Source organism: Rhyacophila brunnea, unplaced genomic scaffold, assembly GCF_057557595.1.
Source record: "Rhyacophila brunnea isolate RB1 unplaced genomic scaffold, BYU_Rbru_1.0 scaffold_7, whole genome shotgun sequence".
NCBI classification, from domain to species: domain Eukaryota; kingdom Metazoa; phylum Arthropoda; class Insecta; order Trichoptera; family Rhyacophilidae; genus Rhyacophila; species Rhyacophila brunnea.
This window is the reverse complement of record NW_028233339.1, coordinates 34,661,405-34,681,010: the sequence shown is the minus strand read 5'-3', so window position 1 is coordinate 34,681,010 and position 19,606 is coordinate 34,661,405. Positions and strand designations below refer to the sequence as shown.

The following is a 19,606-nucleotide window of genomic DNA, read 5'->3' as shown; positions in this document are numbered from 1 at the left end:
CAATGTATAAGAAAATTGTATAATAGTAAATCCATGACTTATTCTAGGCAAAGTTATATGTATTGATTATCGTGGGACCGCTTAATCATCTATGCGATTTCTTCCCGTGTGTAGGAAGTGGGAGGGGTGAATATGTCTCGTGTCTATGTTATTATTAACGCTGTTTACATCACGTCTATTGTATAGCCTTGGCACCCCTCCCACTTCACTAGTCTGTATTCCATAAACTGGCGTACACGTCACACGGAAAGCATTGTGCCATTGTGTTCAACTGTTGCAAGTTTTCAATGGGAGGGAACGAGATGGATGCTGACGCGGGGGGGAAGCCAGCACGCCAGCTTATAGAAGATAGACTCTATCTCCTATTTCCTGTCCAAATTATTGAACATTACTGATAATGCACATTTATAAGTAATAAACAGATAGAGATTAATAGAATTGAGAGAATTAATTTTATAATACTATTATTGAGTAAAAGTTAAAAAGCCATGGACTGTATTTTTTGTATGTACACATAGTATTTTCTGTCATGAGTTAGAACTGGAATATTGAATGTTGAATTTACCCCTAGTTAATGTCAACACCACATATTGAAAATATACACATCTAGGTATATTGAATTCTTAATAATTTAATCACTTTACACACAAAATTTACAAAAAAAAAACATTTATGTATAAAAGGAATACATACATTTACAGATAAGTATTAAAATGTCTATCAGTGAGTGGACTTGAGGAAAGCCTCATTGAACATGTCCAGCTCGTTGTTTAAATAGTTGGCTTTGTTCCTTAATTTCTTGGCGGACGTGGCTGCCTTCTCCAACATCTGGACTGATCCGTCCAATTCTCGTAATCTCGAGTCCATGTCACCACTCGCTTCATCCACCAGGTGACACAGTTGGGCGAATGTTGTCGACAGTTCCCTGAAATAGAAATACAATCAGTTTTAATGAAGACTAGAATTTAAAATCAAATTCCATTAACCACCCTCAGTCGATAGCACCACTACTATCATTAATAAGATTAGTATAAATTGTCATCGTATTTGGTTTTGGGCTAACACCGTATTCTTCCTCCTACTTTCCTTTTACTATTCTTCCTTTTACATCTCGGTCGCACTGCGGAGTTAATGAGTTTATATTGATATATTCGATACGTGGAAATTTCAAATTTTAATATTATATAAAAGTGGAATAATTGGTATATGATAAGTGGTATCATTTATTTGTTAAAAAATAATTAATAAGTTAATAATGTTTAGCTTGCCCGCTTCACACGCATTTTTGTTAGATGGCAATTCTTAGATCGATATGTACTGCTCAAAAAAACTAAATAAAAAGGTATCATAAGACAGAGTAAATACATTTAAAAAAATCTGGGGGCACCCAAGTTGTTCTGATAGGTTTTTAAATTCATATCAATCAATAAACAAAAATACGTTTTAGAAATTACACTTTCTAACGTAGCTTAATGCAAGTGACAGAAGAAAAGACATTCATTTATTTTGTTTCTTTTTTTAAATCTTATATAAAATGAGTGTCAATCAAAATAATGTGTTTTGAATTTGGAAAGATTAGATGATGTAAAGATATCAACAAGCCCCTTACAAATTAAATATATGATATTAATATTACCAACCCGACAATATTAAACTGTAACAATGCATTTGACAATATACTAACTGTTGAACTTGGTGACTGCAATTGGCCGAGGTGAGATCAACAATAAGCCTTAATTTTCTTGTTGCATGTTGGACATACTGCTTCTTAAATAAACGTTCCTTTGTTTTATTGGTCCATGTCAAGCGTTCGTAAGCATATAAAGCACCGTATAAGGCACCGGTTACAGCTATAATACGCCATCCAACCGTTTTCAGCATCTTGAAAAATATAGTATTTTTAAAATGTTTACATGCTACACACAGGTATTTAAAATTATAATAATAAAGAGATCATTTATTAGAAACCATGAATACAGGAGGACCTCGACTTTCGCACATAAAATGTGTGGGAATGTTGAATGTTCGAAAGTAGAGGGAAGTAATTTTTTTTTTTAAATTGTGTGTATTTTAAAATATGTATTTATTAAGTAAATATAACATGTTTAAAAGGCGTTTAAGAGACATGTTTAAGTAGGGTTTGCGGGTGTTTCCCTTAAAAAGTTATCAAGAGTTAACTGTTTGCCACTCTTCTTTTTCTTTTCTTCGTCTAGTATTTTATAACATGCTATGTCTTTATTGATCCCCCTACGGACTTGAGATATGCGTTCTCCATTGGGATCACAATCTTCCATAATATTTAAAAATTTGTCAAGATGCATGAAGGCTTCATTCATATTTTTCATTGTTAAAGTCTTGATGAATCAGCTTCTTCTCCCTCACGTTCATTATATATTTCATTTTCGTCAGCCGATTCTCCAGTGAATTTAATATTATGAAAAGAATACCTCATTTTAAACTTGTTAAACCAACCGTTACTTGCTTAAAAAATCGTGTTCTTTTAATCTAGCCTTCCAACCTTTGTGCAAACTAAGAGCCTTCGCTTGAATAATTGAAATACTCAGAGGGACATCTTCTTGATGTTGGTCATCGATCTATGATGACAAAGAATTTTCCATTTCATCCATAACTATGCCGTGTCTTTTGGAAACAATCTTTAAAGATATATTTCCACAGTTTTGAACGTATTCCTTAATTTTATTTTTATTTTTCAAAATTGAACATATTGTAGACCTGTTAGTATCATATGAACGTTCGATTGAAGCAAAAGATTCGCCGCTATCAGAACGTCTAATAATTTCCATCTTTGCCTCGTGAGAAGTTTATGAGTCCTTGATTTCTTTTTGTTCATATCAACATTGCAGTTTTTCCGTTTCTCACTCATGTTTATAAATTTTTAGGGTGAAATATTTCAAATGAATAAAATTAGCAAAACGCACAACATGACACGCCCGCACGCGCTCCTGCGCAAGACTAAACCTATCCTAGCTAGCTCACAAGCAAAGTGACGGGTGCGAGCAGGATGCAAGTGACGCAAGAAATGCACTTCCTTGTGAGCGAGCGAGAAGGGGATATCTTAACGCCACGGCCCACAGCGCGACGTTTTAAAAAAATGTTTTTTTTTGAAATGTGCGAAATAGCGAATTGTGCGAAAGTCGAACGTTCGTAAGTCGAGGTCCGCCTGTATTAAACAATTGTGTAATATGTTAAACTATTGTAAAATAGAATTCTACAAAGTAAATGCTAATTCTAGAATGTACATAAATATGGTCTTGGGCAGGGATCTTAACGGATTAAATCGATTAATAAAAATAATTATTACAATTGAATTTTTGTATTGGTTGATAGGATACAATAAATTTATTATCGATGCATGGTTGAACAAGCAACTTAATCTGATTCGTTATATTTAATGTTTTGTTTGTTTGGAATAGAAATAGTTAATATAACTAATATTTGTTTGGCAAATTTGCATCAAGCATTCTTTATCCATGTTTCATTGGAAAAAATTGTGCCCACCATTCTATTTTTGGTTATAAAAGTGCTCCTGATGAAAGTAAGGTTGGGAGCCCCTGCTTTTGGGTGAGTAAAAATATTTACAGTTAAACCCCTATTTTACATGCCCGGAACTCACATTTCCCTCGCTATTTTCGTGTCCGTACATGTATTTCGATTTATAATGAACTTTTTGAATAAAAATTATTCTTCGGGGGTTAAAATTGACGAAAAATTCTAAATTCGATTTAGCGAGTTTCGAATTATCGAGGTTGTAATGTATTATTCTTTTGCTATTGAAACATTAATCTACAACATAGATTCACAAATTTTGAATCTTCTAAAGTGCATATTTATCACTTTTGTGGTCCAAATAGATGAACCATGAACGACATCATATAATTTTCTTTTGTAATGTTGAGAGAATAAACAATATGCACTTACAAATCCAGCAATTAGTAATCCACCCATAGTGCCTTGCGAAGAGAAAGACGCCAGAGCTATTTTGGAAACCATTCCCCACTGCTCTGGGGAAAGGGGACCGATTTGATTTGAAACGGGTCCATTGTAAGGGATTGTGGTTATGTCTAATGAATCAGCCGGTGAATTAATCGGTCGGGGTATCTGAAACATAATAAAATTGAGTGCATTTTTCAAAATATATTCAAACAACCATTTATCCAAAGATTTCTTACAATGATAATTCAGCCGTTCATAAAAAGGATGCATAAAATGAAAGAAATCCATTCTCTGGGTCCAATCAACAAATTAAAATTTATGGTTAGAGAAAACCAAAGGTTTTCACTGAACTTATGGAGACGCCCTTATAAATAAAAATCATACATTGCTCACCTTCAGTTCGAGCAAACCTGCATTATAACAATATAAAATCTCATTGGATCAAAACCATTCCATACCAACAGAGTATAGACTGATACCTCATTGGCTGCATACCATTTAATACCAATACGCCGACTAATATGTAATTGGCCCTGAATGCTTTACGAACTGTGAGAAATTATGTATACGAGGGTTGTCCGAAAAATAAGGTCTCCAAGGCGCTGGAGTCGTGAGGAACGCTTTAACGCAAGATCCGACAACATTGGAGTGTAGCTTGGTTCCCCGCCTACAAATCCCCACCACTCCGAGCTGTCTACGATGCTTAATCTTGGTTTGGTAGCCGTTCACGATGGAGTCTTCACTCGCCGCTACCGCCAGGTGTGAGTTACGTTTTATTATTCGTTTTTTGTGTGCTAAGGACACTACGCCTATAGAAATTTATCGACAGTTATGTGACAGTTATGATTTTTTCATTTTATGGTAAAATATAATATTATTTATGGGCCATTTAAGCCCAATATAATTAGGAGGGTGCCAAGACTCAGATGTGCCGGTCTCATTGTTGATGCGATGAATTTAGTGCTCTCAATAAGGTTTAAGATGGAATATCAATAAGTCCTGAGAGAAGATGGGCAGATATCATTAGGAATGTGGTGAGACTTGAGTGACTTGCGATAGAGATTACTGAAGAATGGTTTTGCAGTCGGCATGAATGATCTGTAGTGCTAACTTAAATATGTATGTGTTTCAATAAAATTAATAACCGTTTGATTGGGTGTGAAATTTTTGAGTGCCAATCGGTGTGCATTTTTTCCTTGAAAGCGTTGTATCATTGCTGTGATGCCCCAACTGAACCGAAACTGCAAATCTTCCTGGAAATCGGCGCAGAGGTTTTCGCAATTGAGCCTGTAGAGAACTTGGAAGGGCTCCCGCCTTAGCGTGATGCACGATCCACCGGACGCTTGTTTTTCTTCGGGTAGAAGACTGCACAACTTATCTGAAATAACCACATTAAACCATATAGGTACATACTATTTTTTATATCCTCACTCTAATTTAAGGCATTTTTACAACAATCTATCTGAAGTCCAACAAAAATCATAAACATGGTTACAACTTACTGTTTCACTATAAAAAATTGAAACTCGATGAATGTCCGTCAATTTGTATTATTTTATTCCAGAACTTCATTTTTTTTATTTACAAAATGTAATTTTATGACATATTAAAAATGTTTTTGATCAAAACAATTGTAAAACATACTTGTATTGATAAAAATGAGCACATAGCAAGCTGTCAAATGATGAAAAATATATAAACGTTACTTGTCATTTCCAGTTGGGCTGATTCAATGTTTAGGGCGAGGGCAGTGGAAAGTCGAGCACGTAGATTGGATCCAAGTCCATGTTCAACATGTCCATGTAATTCTTTTTTGTAAACATTTATGACCAACTGCTCGGAATGGAAGGGAAGATTAAATTCGTCAACTAAATTGGACAGCCTTCTAATTTCTTCATTTAATGCTCTGGAAACCTATAAATATATAAAAGAGATACTTTTATTCAAATTGAGAAAGGAGTATATGTATAAATATGTTTAGAAAATAAAAAAATTCTGCATTACAGTCCAAAAAAGGAAAAACTTTAATAAATTATGATTATGATAAATTTTTTCTTAAAAGTGTTGGTTTTTGAAGTATATTATGCAAATAATACATAATATGTATTAAATCATATACATATCGTCGGTGTTTTGTAAAAAGGGAGAATCAACCATTTTGGTGAAATCGAGATTTTAATGAAAAAACAATATGTACCCGGTGACGTCCCTAGGTAAAATGCCGCCCCTAGCCAACGCCAAAATGCCGCCTCATTGTTTATAAAGTATTTTTAGCATCCTTACACGAGTCCAATATCTAAAAAATGTGTTGTCTGGATATATTACTAACAAAATATCAGACTAATTATTCGCAAATCTGCACGTGACGTTTCTGGTCACCAAGGACGTCGAAGGGCAATGGAAGTAAACTTAATATCACGGACCCAATAAAACCAGTGAGTTGATTTTTTTAATGGAAAGATATTTTCAATATACCCACGATGACCGCGCGGCTTAAGCGTCGGCCTATAGCGTCGTGGGTCCCAGTTGTTTTTCAATTTGTGTATGAGTCAGAGTATGGACCTAATAGGTTGACATCCATTTCTGGGAAAAACAAAATCTGTTTATACAAACCTCCAGAAAAAATGATAATCGTAAGGGCGAATATCTACTTAGTATTACGAATAAAAAGCGAATGTGACATATATATTAGGCCTTTTAAAATATTATATTTTAATGCTTATTATAAGGATAGTATTCTTTCTAAGCTTTATTATAAACTTGTTAGACATGTATAATCCACAGATAATTAATAAATAAATGTCAAAGGTTAAAAATTCTCCTGTAAAATAGCATTTTGGTTGATTCATAATATATCATTATATTAATATATATTACTTATATGCATATGATTTTTGAGAGATTACACAAATGTATAACATTACTGATCCAATTTACAAAAGTTTTCTAAAGTTTGTCAGCCCATCACTATGATGCTTGGATGTATTGACATTCTTTCAACAACTAAACCTTATATTTTGGTTACTAACGAGTAGGCTTAGGATTCTAATATTATTATTATTATTATTATTGATAATATTAGTATTTAAATATCGTTTTTGAATGGCCCCACAACAAAATTTCAAAAATATCTATCTGTTTCAGACAATTTTGAAACATTTAAGCCCTATTCGTTAGCACCTTTTTATAAATATTTTTCGGATAATTACATATTTTAGGTTTAAGCACATATTTTCACATAAACACAAAATTAATTAACACAATATCGCTAGTAAACACAATTGGAATGTTAGAATCATCTACAAAGTCACTAGTGGAGCAAATGAATATTTTAAACAATACTGCTGCTAAAATAAGAAAATGTTCCTGGACCAATTGGAATAAAAATAAGTACAAAATTAAATAGTGTTTTAAATAAAAATACTGGACTTCAAACGCTGCAGAATATTAAAGCTGTTTTGGCAAATCCATCAGATGTTTCACTTTTTTCTACTTCAGAAATAGTTTCATATACATACGCAATAATAACATCTGTAGAAGTGGAAAGAAGTTTTTCCATGTATAAAAATTTGCTAAGATCAAATCGTCAATGATTCACTTTCGAAAATTTGTAGCATTATTTCATTATTTATTGTAATAAAGCATTTGTGTTTGTGAATAAAAATAAATTAAACTGTTGAAATATATCTATTATGATTTATTGTAATACTTAAATTTTTAGCACCTATTTTTGTTTTTTAGCACATTTTTCAATTATATCTACATATTTTAGGTACCTATTATTCATGTTTTAGCACCTAAAAATCCTAAGCCTACTAATGAGCTAACTAAAAAATATATATTACCTAAATTAGAGAATTAAATATGAAAAATGAAGACTTACTCTTTGTTCAACGTCTTCCACCATGTGTCGTATTTTATTTTTCATTTCTCTCGTAATAACCATAAGTTGTTGTTCGGTAAAATTAAGTTTTTCATGAAGTAACTTTTTCTCTTCTAGCTTTTCATTGCGAGATGTCGATGCACGGTCGTGAACATTTTCTAATACCGCTCGCACGTCGGTCGTTATCAACCGCCCCCTCTGCGAATGCTGTTCGAATTTTGTTTTGACAGCGGACTGGCTAATGCACTCTTGAAATTTTCGCTCGAAGTCTTGGAACTCAAAATATCTGGTCTGAAATCCTTCCGCCAAAGCTCCGGCTATAAACATAATGAAACATTATGATTTCTTTCTAACCAATGCACATTATTTGAATAAATAAATATATTTTTTTATCTCCACAAGTTCGATAAAAATTGAAGCAGCTGAGGATAAAGTTGATCGACTCGACCGGGATTGGAGAAGAGAATACGAGGAGGTTTGACCTCTTTAAAAGAAATATATTCAGAACAGTCTTTGGAGCCGTATATGAAGATGACGTCTGGCGATTTACACACAACTATAAACTGTATACGCCGTATAGACCTTTATAGTAGTGACGAAAGTAGGCTGTGGACATATGACATAAATAGTGCACAGTAAATTTTATCAGTCATACTTATTTGTTTTCATTGAACTGAGAACACAAATTGTAGATAGTATTGGTTGTTTCTAAAATTGAATTAAACCCTGCCTAGACCAAACCAAAATAGTAAAGATAGGCTGTGGAGATTCAACAAAAATAATGCACACTTTGTCAATCATACTTATTTGCTTTTGTTGAACAAATTTCACATGGTTTTTTGAATTCAGTCTAACCAAACCATGTATGTACATAAAAAATATATGTACGTCTATTTATAGAATTTCTAAAATTGTGTATGATTTAATGGCATCATTTTAGATATTTTATAAATATAAGAATATTCTTGATGTATTATGGTTTGCTATATGTAGGGTTTAAATGAATTTTAAAAACCAACAAATAAGTATGAGTGAGAATGTTTATTCTGCACTATTTATATCGGATCTCCACAACTTACCTCCACCCTTCGTCACTGCTCTATCTCATCGCAAACATGAAAGTGAGACGACTTCATTGGGCAGGCTATGTTTCCAGGATGGAAGACATATAACCAATCAAGTGGCTCCTTAACCAACACTTTAATAGACCAGAAGGTAAAAGAAGGAACAGGAGGCCTAAACAGACGTGGTTGGACTGTGTGGAAAGAAACACTATAGCAGTAGAGGGCACTTCCAGCAGACCGGATATGAAGATATTTTCTGGAGGCTGCTAAGACTCTCATCGAGTTGATAATAATAAGAGTAAATTTAGCTTCAGGTAATAATAAGTTTTATGATTAATTACTTACAGCTAGCCGGTTTCTGTTCCTTTTCCTTTAGGCGGGCCAAAAGGGCTTCTTTAGCGGATATAAAAAATATCCTCTCTTCAGCTTCTTTGGGCGATATCACCTTCAGTTCCTTCACTAAAAAATCAGCACAACGAGTCGCATGCTGGCTTCGAACCTAGATGTTTGTGTTGAAAAAATAAATTACATTATTAAGCATAAAAAAAGCAAACTATTTAATTTACGACACCAGCAAGACATTGATCAGCGTGTTTTATATGAGAATGTTTTTATGACAAAGCTAAAAAACTATTGTGCAAGTATATAACAAAATAATGCAAATAAATTTTGGAACAGCTGTGAATTCAGTCAAATGGATATGAATTGCTTGAAACAACAAAAGAAGAAAGGTATAAAAAACCAAATTGTATACACCCATCTAATTGATTATTGATCCCAAATAGAGGCAAATAATTATAAAAGATTGTTACAATTTTGAATTAAAAAAACTATTGAATTTAAATAATCAACTGTATTTACATTCAATATAGTTTATGTACAATAATTTGGCTTTGTTGATTAAACTCAATTACCATTTCCACTCTAAGATGGAGCATATAAGACCAGCTTAACAGATTTTTGATGAGAAAGGTTGGGTTAGCCATTCATCCTCAATCCACATTTAATAAAAACAACATGGATTTGATCAAGCAGCAGAATTCAAACCAGTGACCTACAAATTTAAGAATTGACTCTCTCTCCACTACTTTACCGGGGCCTTATTGGGATAACCATATTCTCAATTTCAAGTACAGTAAAACCTCGTTAGTAAGAACACTGATAATTTGAAATTTCGCAAAAAAAAGTCCCTTGAACATTATTTTCATATAAAACCATACCTTTAATTAGAATTTCATAATTCGAAATGATTTCAGAGTCCTGGCATATAAAAATATTCAATAAATCGTAATAAAGTACTCTATTTCATGAGCCAGTCATTGAAAATTGTGATGCTTTTCTTAAAACATCAAAAATTACTTATTTTATGAAGGTAATAAAAATAATCCTGACATTTTATGATCCATTTACACACACAGCGGTGTCATCAGAGGTACAACTGCACTCCACTCAAAGGAAAAACAATAACTCACATGTTTCGGGGCTGTAGGTATTTAATTGATTGTTTATTGGATTTTCAGATAGTTTTACTAGAGAACCAATGCCAAACAATTGTGTTCACAAATTGGAAAAATAAAAAATATTTCTCTATAATTCTAGCTACTTGGTAACTTCAATTTATGGATTAATGGCACATGGTATTTGCACAGATTTTATTTTGAACGAATTGTATCGGAAATATGTATCGGCATATCTATGATCGGAAATGAAATTAATGAAAATAAAAAAAAATATTTTTTTTTTCAAAATTTTAATAATTTCCCCTCATACATTCATATTTTGTAATTCGAATTTTTTTTCGATTTTCGGCCCCATGAAATTCGTATTAACGAGGTTTTACTGTACATCCAAAAGTCCACAACATGAATATCTGCTAATTTTTCCACAATATGGTGATTGAAAACTATTTTCAAGTAACATAAAAGCAACTAACAAAACGATGTTCAATGTATACAATAAAATTATAGAATGACTACACAATTTTGTAATATGTACGTAAATAAAAATTATTCATTACATATGCCATATTATTTTCAAAGAAACGAAACATGCATGACAGGTTTCAACTATTATCAAACATAATTTATTACTTCAAGTATGTATAATAACTGTAATCAACATTGTGTATTTATGTGATCATTCTATTGCTTTTTGAAATATTTTCTTTGAAAACAAATACATCAGATCCAAATTCCATTGAGGCAAGCGATCGTAAGGAGACCATCACAGATGGCGGACACATAAGGCCAGGGTGCAAAATATCAAACTAATGAAACACTACACACTGTCATTATAAGCATGAGTGGAACAAATTAGCCCATTACATCTTAAATTGTAATTATTGTTGAGAAAAAAAAACATCAGAGCATCAAAGATTTTAGAAAATGTTGTCACTGACCTGCTCTTGTTCATCGCAAAGCTTTTGAATAAAAATAATTTAGTAAATATTACTATGGTTGCCTTTCAATTAAAATATTATAACTAGCAGAAGAGAATCGGATTAAATATGTATGAAAGAAAAAAAGTACCTGATCCAAAAACTCTGGCTCGGAAGCGGATGCGTCCCACCTGTTGTTGAGAATAAAAATGTTTGGCTTCGAAAGTTTTGAGGACACTTTGTGGAAGAAGTTTTTCTCCTAAAATTTAGATAGAAAGAAATAATTATTATTAATGGAAAAATGACACAAATTCAGTGATTTTCACACAGGTTAAATAAAAAAAGACTTGTTAATTTTCAGCTTATTGAAATATGTCTTGTATCATTTTGAAAATCGATGCAAAGAAAACAAAGGTTTTGTACCTGTCATTTGAAATTCAAATTTCCCCTGATTAGCGATAGGAAAAACTTTTGAGTGTCGACAGATTTAAATACCTAGGGGTGCACATCTAACTCAATGCGGAATGTCTGGAATTCATTACTGTGGTCAGTTAAAATCAAATGCTACCTATTCGACGCTTGTGTTCTGACAGTGCTGCTTTACGGTAGCGAGTCATGGCACTTTACGAAAGCTCAGAGCAACCGTATAACTGAGCTTCGAGAAAAAAGGTTTGCGGCGGATACTATGCGTATGATGCTATAGCTTTGGGAGTAACGAGGAGATAAAAGAGAGCACCGTGCAGCCTCTCATACATGCTGAGTGAAGAGCCGATTTTGGACCTTTATCGATCACATGCTGGGGATGCCTTAAGATAATTTCAATCAGGCTAGAAGGCAAGCCAACCGGATTCCAGCATCCTGGAAAACCGCTAAAAATCATCCACAGCGTGTATACAACAGGGCTACATGATGCTGTCATGACCTAAAAAGACGCAAGACGACTGGCGAGCGTCAGAGATTCTTGGACGCGCCGTATTAATAAGTTTAATAACTTGAAGAAGTTCAATGTTTAAATGATTTTGTTTCTTACCGCAACTGTGAGCGTTGACTCTGCATTTGCTACCAACACGAAGACATCGGCATCCAAGCAGTGATTGTCAATCCATTCGTCTAAATTGGGAGTGACGTCCACACCGGGGGAGTCCATGAGGACGACGTCGTCTCTGAGCAGACCGCACTTTTCCCGGGGCCAGAATATGTTGACCAGCTCACATTCTTGCAATCGGGAGTCGCATAAGGCATGTGCCAGTTGTCCCACAGACTAGAAGTTAACATAAAAGTGATAACTTAGACCGATGGTACTCTAATGCAGACTGGTATATTAACACGTTGGACGCTGAAGACGCACCGTGTGCGTAATCGTATACATTGGTAAGGCGCTGATTACGAGACTGGTGCGTCAGACGTTAGTATGGGTTTGTATGGTAAAAAATATTCGTCAGCGTGTTACAAATGAACACATACACATGTAGCATATCATATACGTTCATTCCAATACCTTTCGTCGACGAAATCGGGCGTTTCGCGCGGCTTCATAAAAAATCTAGATAAAGGTGCATTCACACTCTCGGTCGTAATATTATTTAGAGCTTTTTTTTATAAACTTATTTACGGTTCGTTACAAACATAAACATTGAGCAGTGAACATAAACAACGTGAACATTTTACATTTTTTTTACTCTTTATCATTTATACATAGTCTGCTACTGTTTTTTTTATTATCAAAATGGATGGTCCTTCAAATTCTAAAAGAGCAAGGGTTGAAGATGACGATAGTGACGGTGAATCTATTGACATTGGTGATGATAGTGACTTTGAATTTGAGGTACATAGTGAATCGGAAACAGACTCAGGAAGTGATGATGGGGTGATTAGACTGGCACGGTTGCCACCCGATCGCACTTCAACGTCGGGACAGGATGATTTTCAGATCAGTGAAACACCTGAATTATTACGACCATCAACTTCTGGATCCACACAATGGTCGAGTACGCGAAAACCGGCTAAAAATATACCATTTTTGGGAATACCGGGTGTAAAAATTGACATCCCAAGCAAGGATCCTGTAGATATTTTCAATGTATTATTCAATAATGACTTTTATAATTTAGTTATAAGTGAGTCAAACGCTTACGCAGTAGAGGTCTTGGCTCAATCGGAAGGAGAAAAAAGCAGAATAACTCATTGGAAAGATATTACTGTGGAAGAATTCCGTGTTTGGCTATAAATAGGATAAATGATTACTGGAAAACAGATGAGCTGTTCAATCTCAAAATGTTTTCGAAGTATATGTCTAGAGACAGGTTTTTATTGATAATGCGTGCATTACATTTCAATAAGAATGTCGAAAATAGTTCTACATTGGATAAAGTAAAGCCGCTGATAGATTTTTTCAACCAACGAATGGACACTATTTATGCACCTCAAAAAAATTTATCTATTGATGAATCTCTCATGCTGTGGAGAGGCAGATTGATTATTCGTCAATACATCAAGGGTAAAAAGGCCAAATACGGGATAAAATTATACATACTGGCGGAATCGAATGGCCTGGCTTTGAAAATGATAGTTTATGGTGCGCTGACAAGGAGTTGGGTGGCAAAAATCATACAAACAAAGTGGTTTTCAAACTAATGAATGGGAAAACTGGATACGGTCATTCATTGTTCATGGACAATTTTTATAATAGCGTAGAACTAACAGAATCTATGCTAAATGAAGACACGTTTGTAACTGGAACACTGAGAAGCAACAGAAAAGGAAACTCAGTAGATGTTGCAAATAAAAAACTAAAAACGGGAGAATCGATTAGTCAATATACAGAGCACGGAGTCTGTATTACGAAGTGGAAGGATAGAAGAGAAGTTCTATCAATATCTTCAGAATTTGACGGCGAACTTACGGAAACAACAAATCGCTTCGGGAAACGGGTTACAAAACCAAAAATGATAGTGGAGTACAATAAATTTATGGGTGGCATCGACTACCATGATCAAATGATGGCATACTATCCATGTCAACGGAAGACACTTCGGTGGTATAAAAAACTCGGAATACATATTTTTCAATCAATGTTGCTAAATTCTTATTATTTATACCGAGAAACTTGTGATAAAAAAGCTACATTATATGATTTTAGGCTAGCCATTATCAAAAAATTGTTGCATTCTACCACACCGTTGAGTTATACTCTACCATGTAAAATACATTTACCCATTTTATTAGAAAAGGGGAATAACGGGAAAAAAAAAAGAAAAAGGTGTAAATATTGTTTGGATACTCTCAATAAACGCTGCGATTCCATGTATTGCTGCACAGATTGTTCCGGAAATCCCGGATTTTGTCTTGACCCATGTTTTAGGTTGTTCCATAAATATAAGTAGTGTGAATAATAACTTTTATAAAGCTAATTGGATATAAACATGGTGTAATTTCATTGATTTTTCTAATACATAAGTAGTTTTATATAATGTAATAAATACATCGATAATGTTCGAAAACCTATAATAATAAAAAAAAAAAATGTAATAAAATGAGTGAAAACAATGTGAATGTAAACAATGTGAATGCAAGATAAGATTAGCCTACATTGAGACGCCATCACTTCCAGCATAAAGTAAAAAATAATAAAACGTAAGTTATGTGTAATGTGTGAACGCAGCTTTAGTCGTCTTGAAATTGCTTGTTTGATCATTCTTTGACGACGTGTTGTGAGTCAGGCATCCGGTAGATGCGGCGCGTGTTGTTCGCATTCTTCGAGTCAAATAGTCAACTGACGTTTTCAATTTAACACTTTTGAATATTTCATATTTTTGATAGGGTTTTCGGGTTTTGAAAATTGCCATTTTTTCAGCATCTTATAATGCTCATGATAATGTGTACGCAGTGAATGTGTTAAAATCCAAATTACACGACACAAAAAATCCTTGGTGCTATCCAATCTCATAATTAATTAAATTATATATTGAATAAGGAGAAAAAATAAATAATCTTGTTTACTGTATACACTGTACATAATCAAATTACTCAAATAGTAAAAATACATATTGGGAGAACAGTACAAAACGTCTATTTATTAAGTATGCAGGAAAACCTACATAAAACAATATCACTACTACAGTTCAAAGTGAATACATAATGATAGCTTTAAATTCACAAAACAGTGAAGTTCTAATTTGATTTTTATCTGCCAGATTTCTTTGGGTTGCCTTGCCTGTAAGGGAAACTTGTCTATTCAATGTTTATTTTATTGAATTTGTTGATCACAATGTCTTGTTCTCACCTGCACATTATGTTTTTCCGTTGAATCTTTTGTCGTCAAGTACGCTTCATTATTGTCAGAGCCGCCAACTTGCAGAAAGCAGTTGGTAGTGTGTCCGATTCCACTTGGCAAAATCTTTTCATGCAGCATGGCATTGATGACCGTACTCTTGCCGTTACTTGTCCTGAGAAAAAAATTAGATATTCAGTAAGAGAAAAACAAATGCGATGATTCCATAAAAGACTACTAACAATATCCAGTCAAGGCCATTGTAAATTCCAGTCATCCAATTCAAATTAAATGCAGTCAAGCGTTTAGATATTTATATCTTGTAGTCTCAAAGTATTTTTGACTAAAGCACACAGCGCCATTTTGTGAAAATATTATTATTCATTATAAGAAAAGAAAAAAAAATGTATGTATTCGAACCTTCCAAAAAAGGCGACTTTCATGTGATCTCGGCAGAGAACATCTCGAATTGCCTTGACTTTTGCGACATAATTCTCAACTTGTTGCACATCACCATTTTCTATTATTGTTTTATCATCGATATCTGAAAGATAAAAAAGCTAATTAAATAACAATGGTACAAATAAAAAAATTAATAAAATGTAAATAAAACAATTGTAAAATTGTAGTTCAGTTTTTGATATTATGGTTGATTAAAAATTCTTATAATTTAGCAATGACAGTTTCAGTGTTAATAAATATATAGAAAAACACAACTTAAAAATATATTATACGTGTCTTATTATATCATAAAATATTTGTGAGTACAACGATATATAAATAAGGCGATCAGCAGAGAAGTGACAACATGTTTATAGTTTAACTTAATTAACATTGTCAATGTGAGAATCCAAACTGTTGGCGAAAATAATTTTGTTAGACTCTTAATCTCCAAATAAATAGCGATGTGTATCTGGATTCGGTTACTTTATTTAGCAGTGGCACAGTGTGCTGTTGGACAGAGGTAAAGGATTAGTAAATGAAAAGTATAAAAATACACACTTCGATAGTGATCACTGACTCATTATAGTATACCTACAGTACACAGTAACACAACGTAATCACTTTAGGGTAATCGGCTGCCCTAAAATATCAGAAAGAACTGATACATAATTTAATAATTTCATACATTTATAGTCTAGTTTCTCCAATAACTATGAATGGAATAATAAATAATTTTCCACTTTTTCCGACAATTGCATCATGTTATATTTAGCGAATTGAAGTATTTTAATTATTTTTATAAATCATGGGAAATCTTAAATCATCATTGTCAGTTAAGCGGTTGACCATATAAGATGTCACACCCTAAGGGAGGGGGAGTCTAATATAATGTGATGATTCATGATGATAGGGATAGGTGGGGTTGTAGAAAATATGATATCACAAACCAAAAAAAAAAATTAACTCATTTTTTTCTGAGAACATTATACTAAAATCGGTAATTTTCCATGATTTTGTTTTTTAACAAATAAGATGGGAGAACTCCAAAAATGTGACAAGTGAGAGGGTAAAAGATATGCCGCAGTGTGATATTAGGGGGAGAGTGGGTTAAAAATACTAAAAAGAGTGATGTCATTCATGGACGATGCATGAGTATTTTTTCTGCTGACCACCTGAAAAATTATTAGGTATTAATTTTACTCCATTACATTACCTTGAAGAAAACTAGATGTGTCTTTTGAATAATCGTAGATTTCCACAAAAATATCATTGATCTTTTTCTTGGCACGGACAAACACCTGCAGGGGAGAGTCGGCAGCGGTAGAATTGGAACGGGTAGCGCCGTTGGACAGGAGACCGAGTCGGTTATCGCCACCGATCATGGAAGTGGCGCGATTCAAATAGGCCGCCATCGCCGCAGCCCGGAAACGAAATCACACCTTTAGAACTTGGAAAGTTGCTGTTGTCTTAAATTTTCGATACAAAACGTTCAACAGCATGCGGATAAAAAACTGAAACAAGCGGAAAATTATAATTCAAAACACAAAAAAAAAATAATAAACACTTTTACGGATACGGTGAATGTGATATCAATAAACGCCAACTGTGTCTAAAAGTAAACTCAACGATGACATTACAAAAATAAAAACACACATAATATTATCGCTACATTGAGGTGTAATTTCAAAACACTAGCAACATAGTTTATTCATTTATTTTAACGTTGAGTTTGCACCAGGGAAATCTAAAAAGGCGATTTCAGTTCAGGTTCTGTTTTAAGTACCTAAGTTCTGTTTAGTAAACAGTAGGTATTATGATAAAAATTACATTACAGAAAATTAGTAAAAAGGTACATCTCTATGGATTTATAGAAGAATGTTTTCTTCAACATCTTTGTTAACTCATTTAGTGCAGACAACGCGATTGGCCCATTTACATTACCTGGCCATTAGATACAATTAACATGATATTTAAAGGTGGTAATTAAATATTAATTAACAGGTCAGCAGTGATTGTGTTAAAATGCTTATTTTTAAATAAGTGTTGGTCATTTATTTGACAACTTATTCATAACCTTAACTGTCACTGGTGTAGTAATGTAGCGAGTCCAGTTTGTCTTAAATATTCAACTATTTTTTTCGTATGACACAAAAGTGATAATGGATCATGGATCATCCGTATTTGGTGTGAATGTGCAAACCACATTGACATCAACAACTTTATTATCCCAAGAGTCTCGAAATCAAACCTCAATGTCCGGTTGGGTATATAATTAAGTTTATAGAACTATGTGACCTGTTCGTCTCTCAGCATTATTCTTTATTTAGTAGTCTAAACGCCAATAATATCCATAGCAGCATGGGACATTTTACAAGAAATATATATTAATTTATTGAGCCCAATGTGTAGGTACTGTACAATGAGAACCTATATATTGAAGTGTAAGAAAACATATAAGTAGTTGAAATGAAGGTTCAATTACAGAAATAATACTTCTTCGGAGGCATACGCAGTCATAAATTATGAGACGTAGGTTCATGTCAACAGAATATAAGTAAATATGCTTAAAATAGAAATTACAAAAAAACATTTTTGTTACTTCAGAAATAAGCTTTTATCAGCCCATAATTCCACAATTATACTTAAGGAAAAGCAAGGAGCATCAATAATAATTGATAATAACACTTTAAAAGTATATTTTTGGCATTATCAATGATATTATATGAAAATAAAGAATTTCAAAATATGCTTCGAAACGTCAAAAAATAATCATGAAATCATCGCTTATTGCGTACATTGTCAAATACTGCGTCATCTTATAATGACAGAGAGAACAATTTACTCTATACTTATCACTTACAGGAGAAATTGTAAATATTCAGATAATAATATTTATGAACTTATATAATTTAATAACTCACCAGACAATCGAGACTCAATCCTCCATGATCCTCGCCTCGTATTTTACGTATTTATTATCTATGGTAAAAACTAAAAATTCACTATATTTTGTACCACAAATAATAAAGCTACAAAAACTCTACCTGTGTCTATGGTATATAAATAATTTTTCATCAGCTACCTACCTAGGTACCTACTTATTATTTTATAATATTTTTTTAACTTTATATTTACATATTATTTCTGTGCATGACTTCTATTTTAAGCCAAAGAGATTGGTCTTCGCATGCGACCTATTTAAAACCATATCTATATTTTCTCCGTATTATTACATAATAATTTTGTTAGATTAAAAACATAAATATTCATTTTTTATCAGTAACTAGCTGAAGTACCCGGCTTCGCACAGGGTCGCTTCGTGGTTATATTTATCTTAGATATTTGAAAAATAATAATAGGTAATTATTTTTTTAATATTAAAATATCTTTGTAATACAATATGGCAATATGAAAATAATTCTAATAGGAGTAAAGGTCAAACATAAGAACACTAAATTAAAATCGAATCCAAAATATGAAAACGTTATTAATGTTATTAATATGTAGTAAAAAAAAAATCAAAATTGGATGGAACAAACAAACAACAAACTTTGTATTTTATATATTAATAATTTAGACACCTTCGCAGGTGTGCGCACAACAACTGACAAAAG

The 19,606-nt window shown here is 33.1% G+C and overlaps 1 protein-coding gene across 1 annotated transcript; it reads right to left on the bottom strand.

Annotated features, from left to right (window-relative positions):
* Positions 1-18,973, bottom strand: Marf (Mitochondrial assembly regulatory factor). The gene is made up of 13 exons (XM_085958066.1): positions 18,914-18,973; positions 17,206-17,503; positions 15,969-16,092; positions 15,561-15,723; positions 12,309-12,539; positions 11,430-11,537; positions 9,247-9,400; positions 7,838-8,154; positions 5,661-5,868; positions 5,100-5,332; positions 3,940-4,119; positions 1,685-1,881; positions 1-925 (listed from the first exon to the last, which is right to left on the bottom strand). Exons 2-13 carry the CDS (start codon positions 17,402-17,404, stop codon positions 721-723), a joined length of 2,319 nt encoding a protein of 772 aa, XP_085814192.1. The 5' UTR covers positions 17,405-17,503; positions 18,914-18,973; the 3' UTR covers positions 1-720.
* Positions 18,974-19,606: the final 633 nt, after the last annotated feature.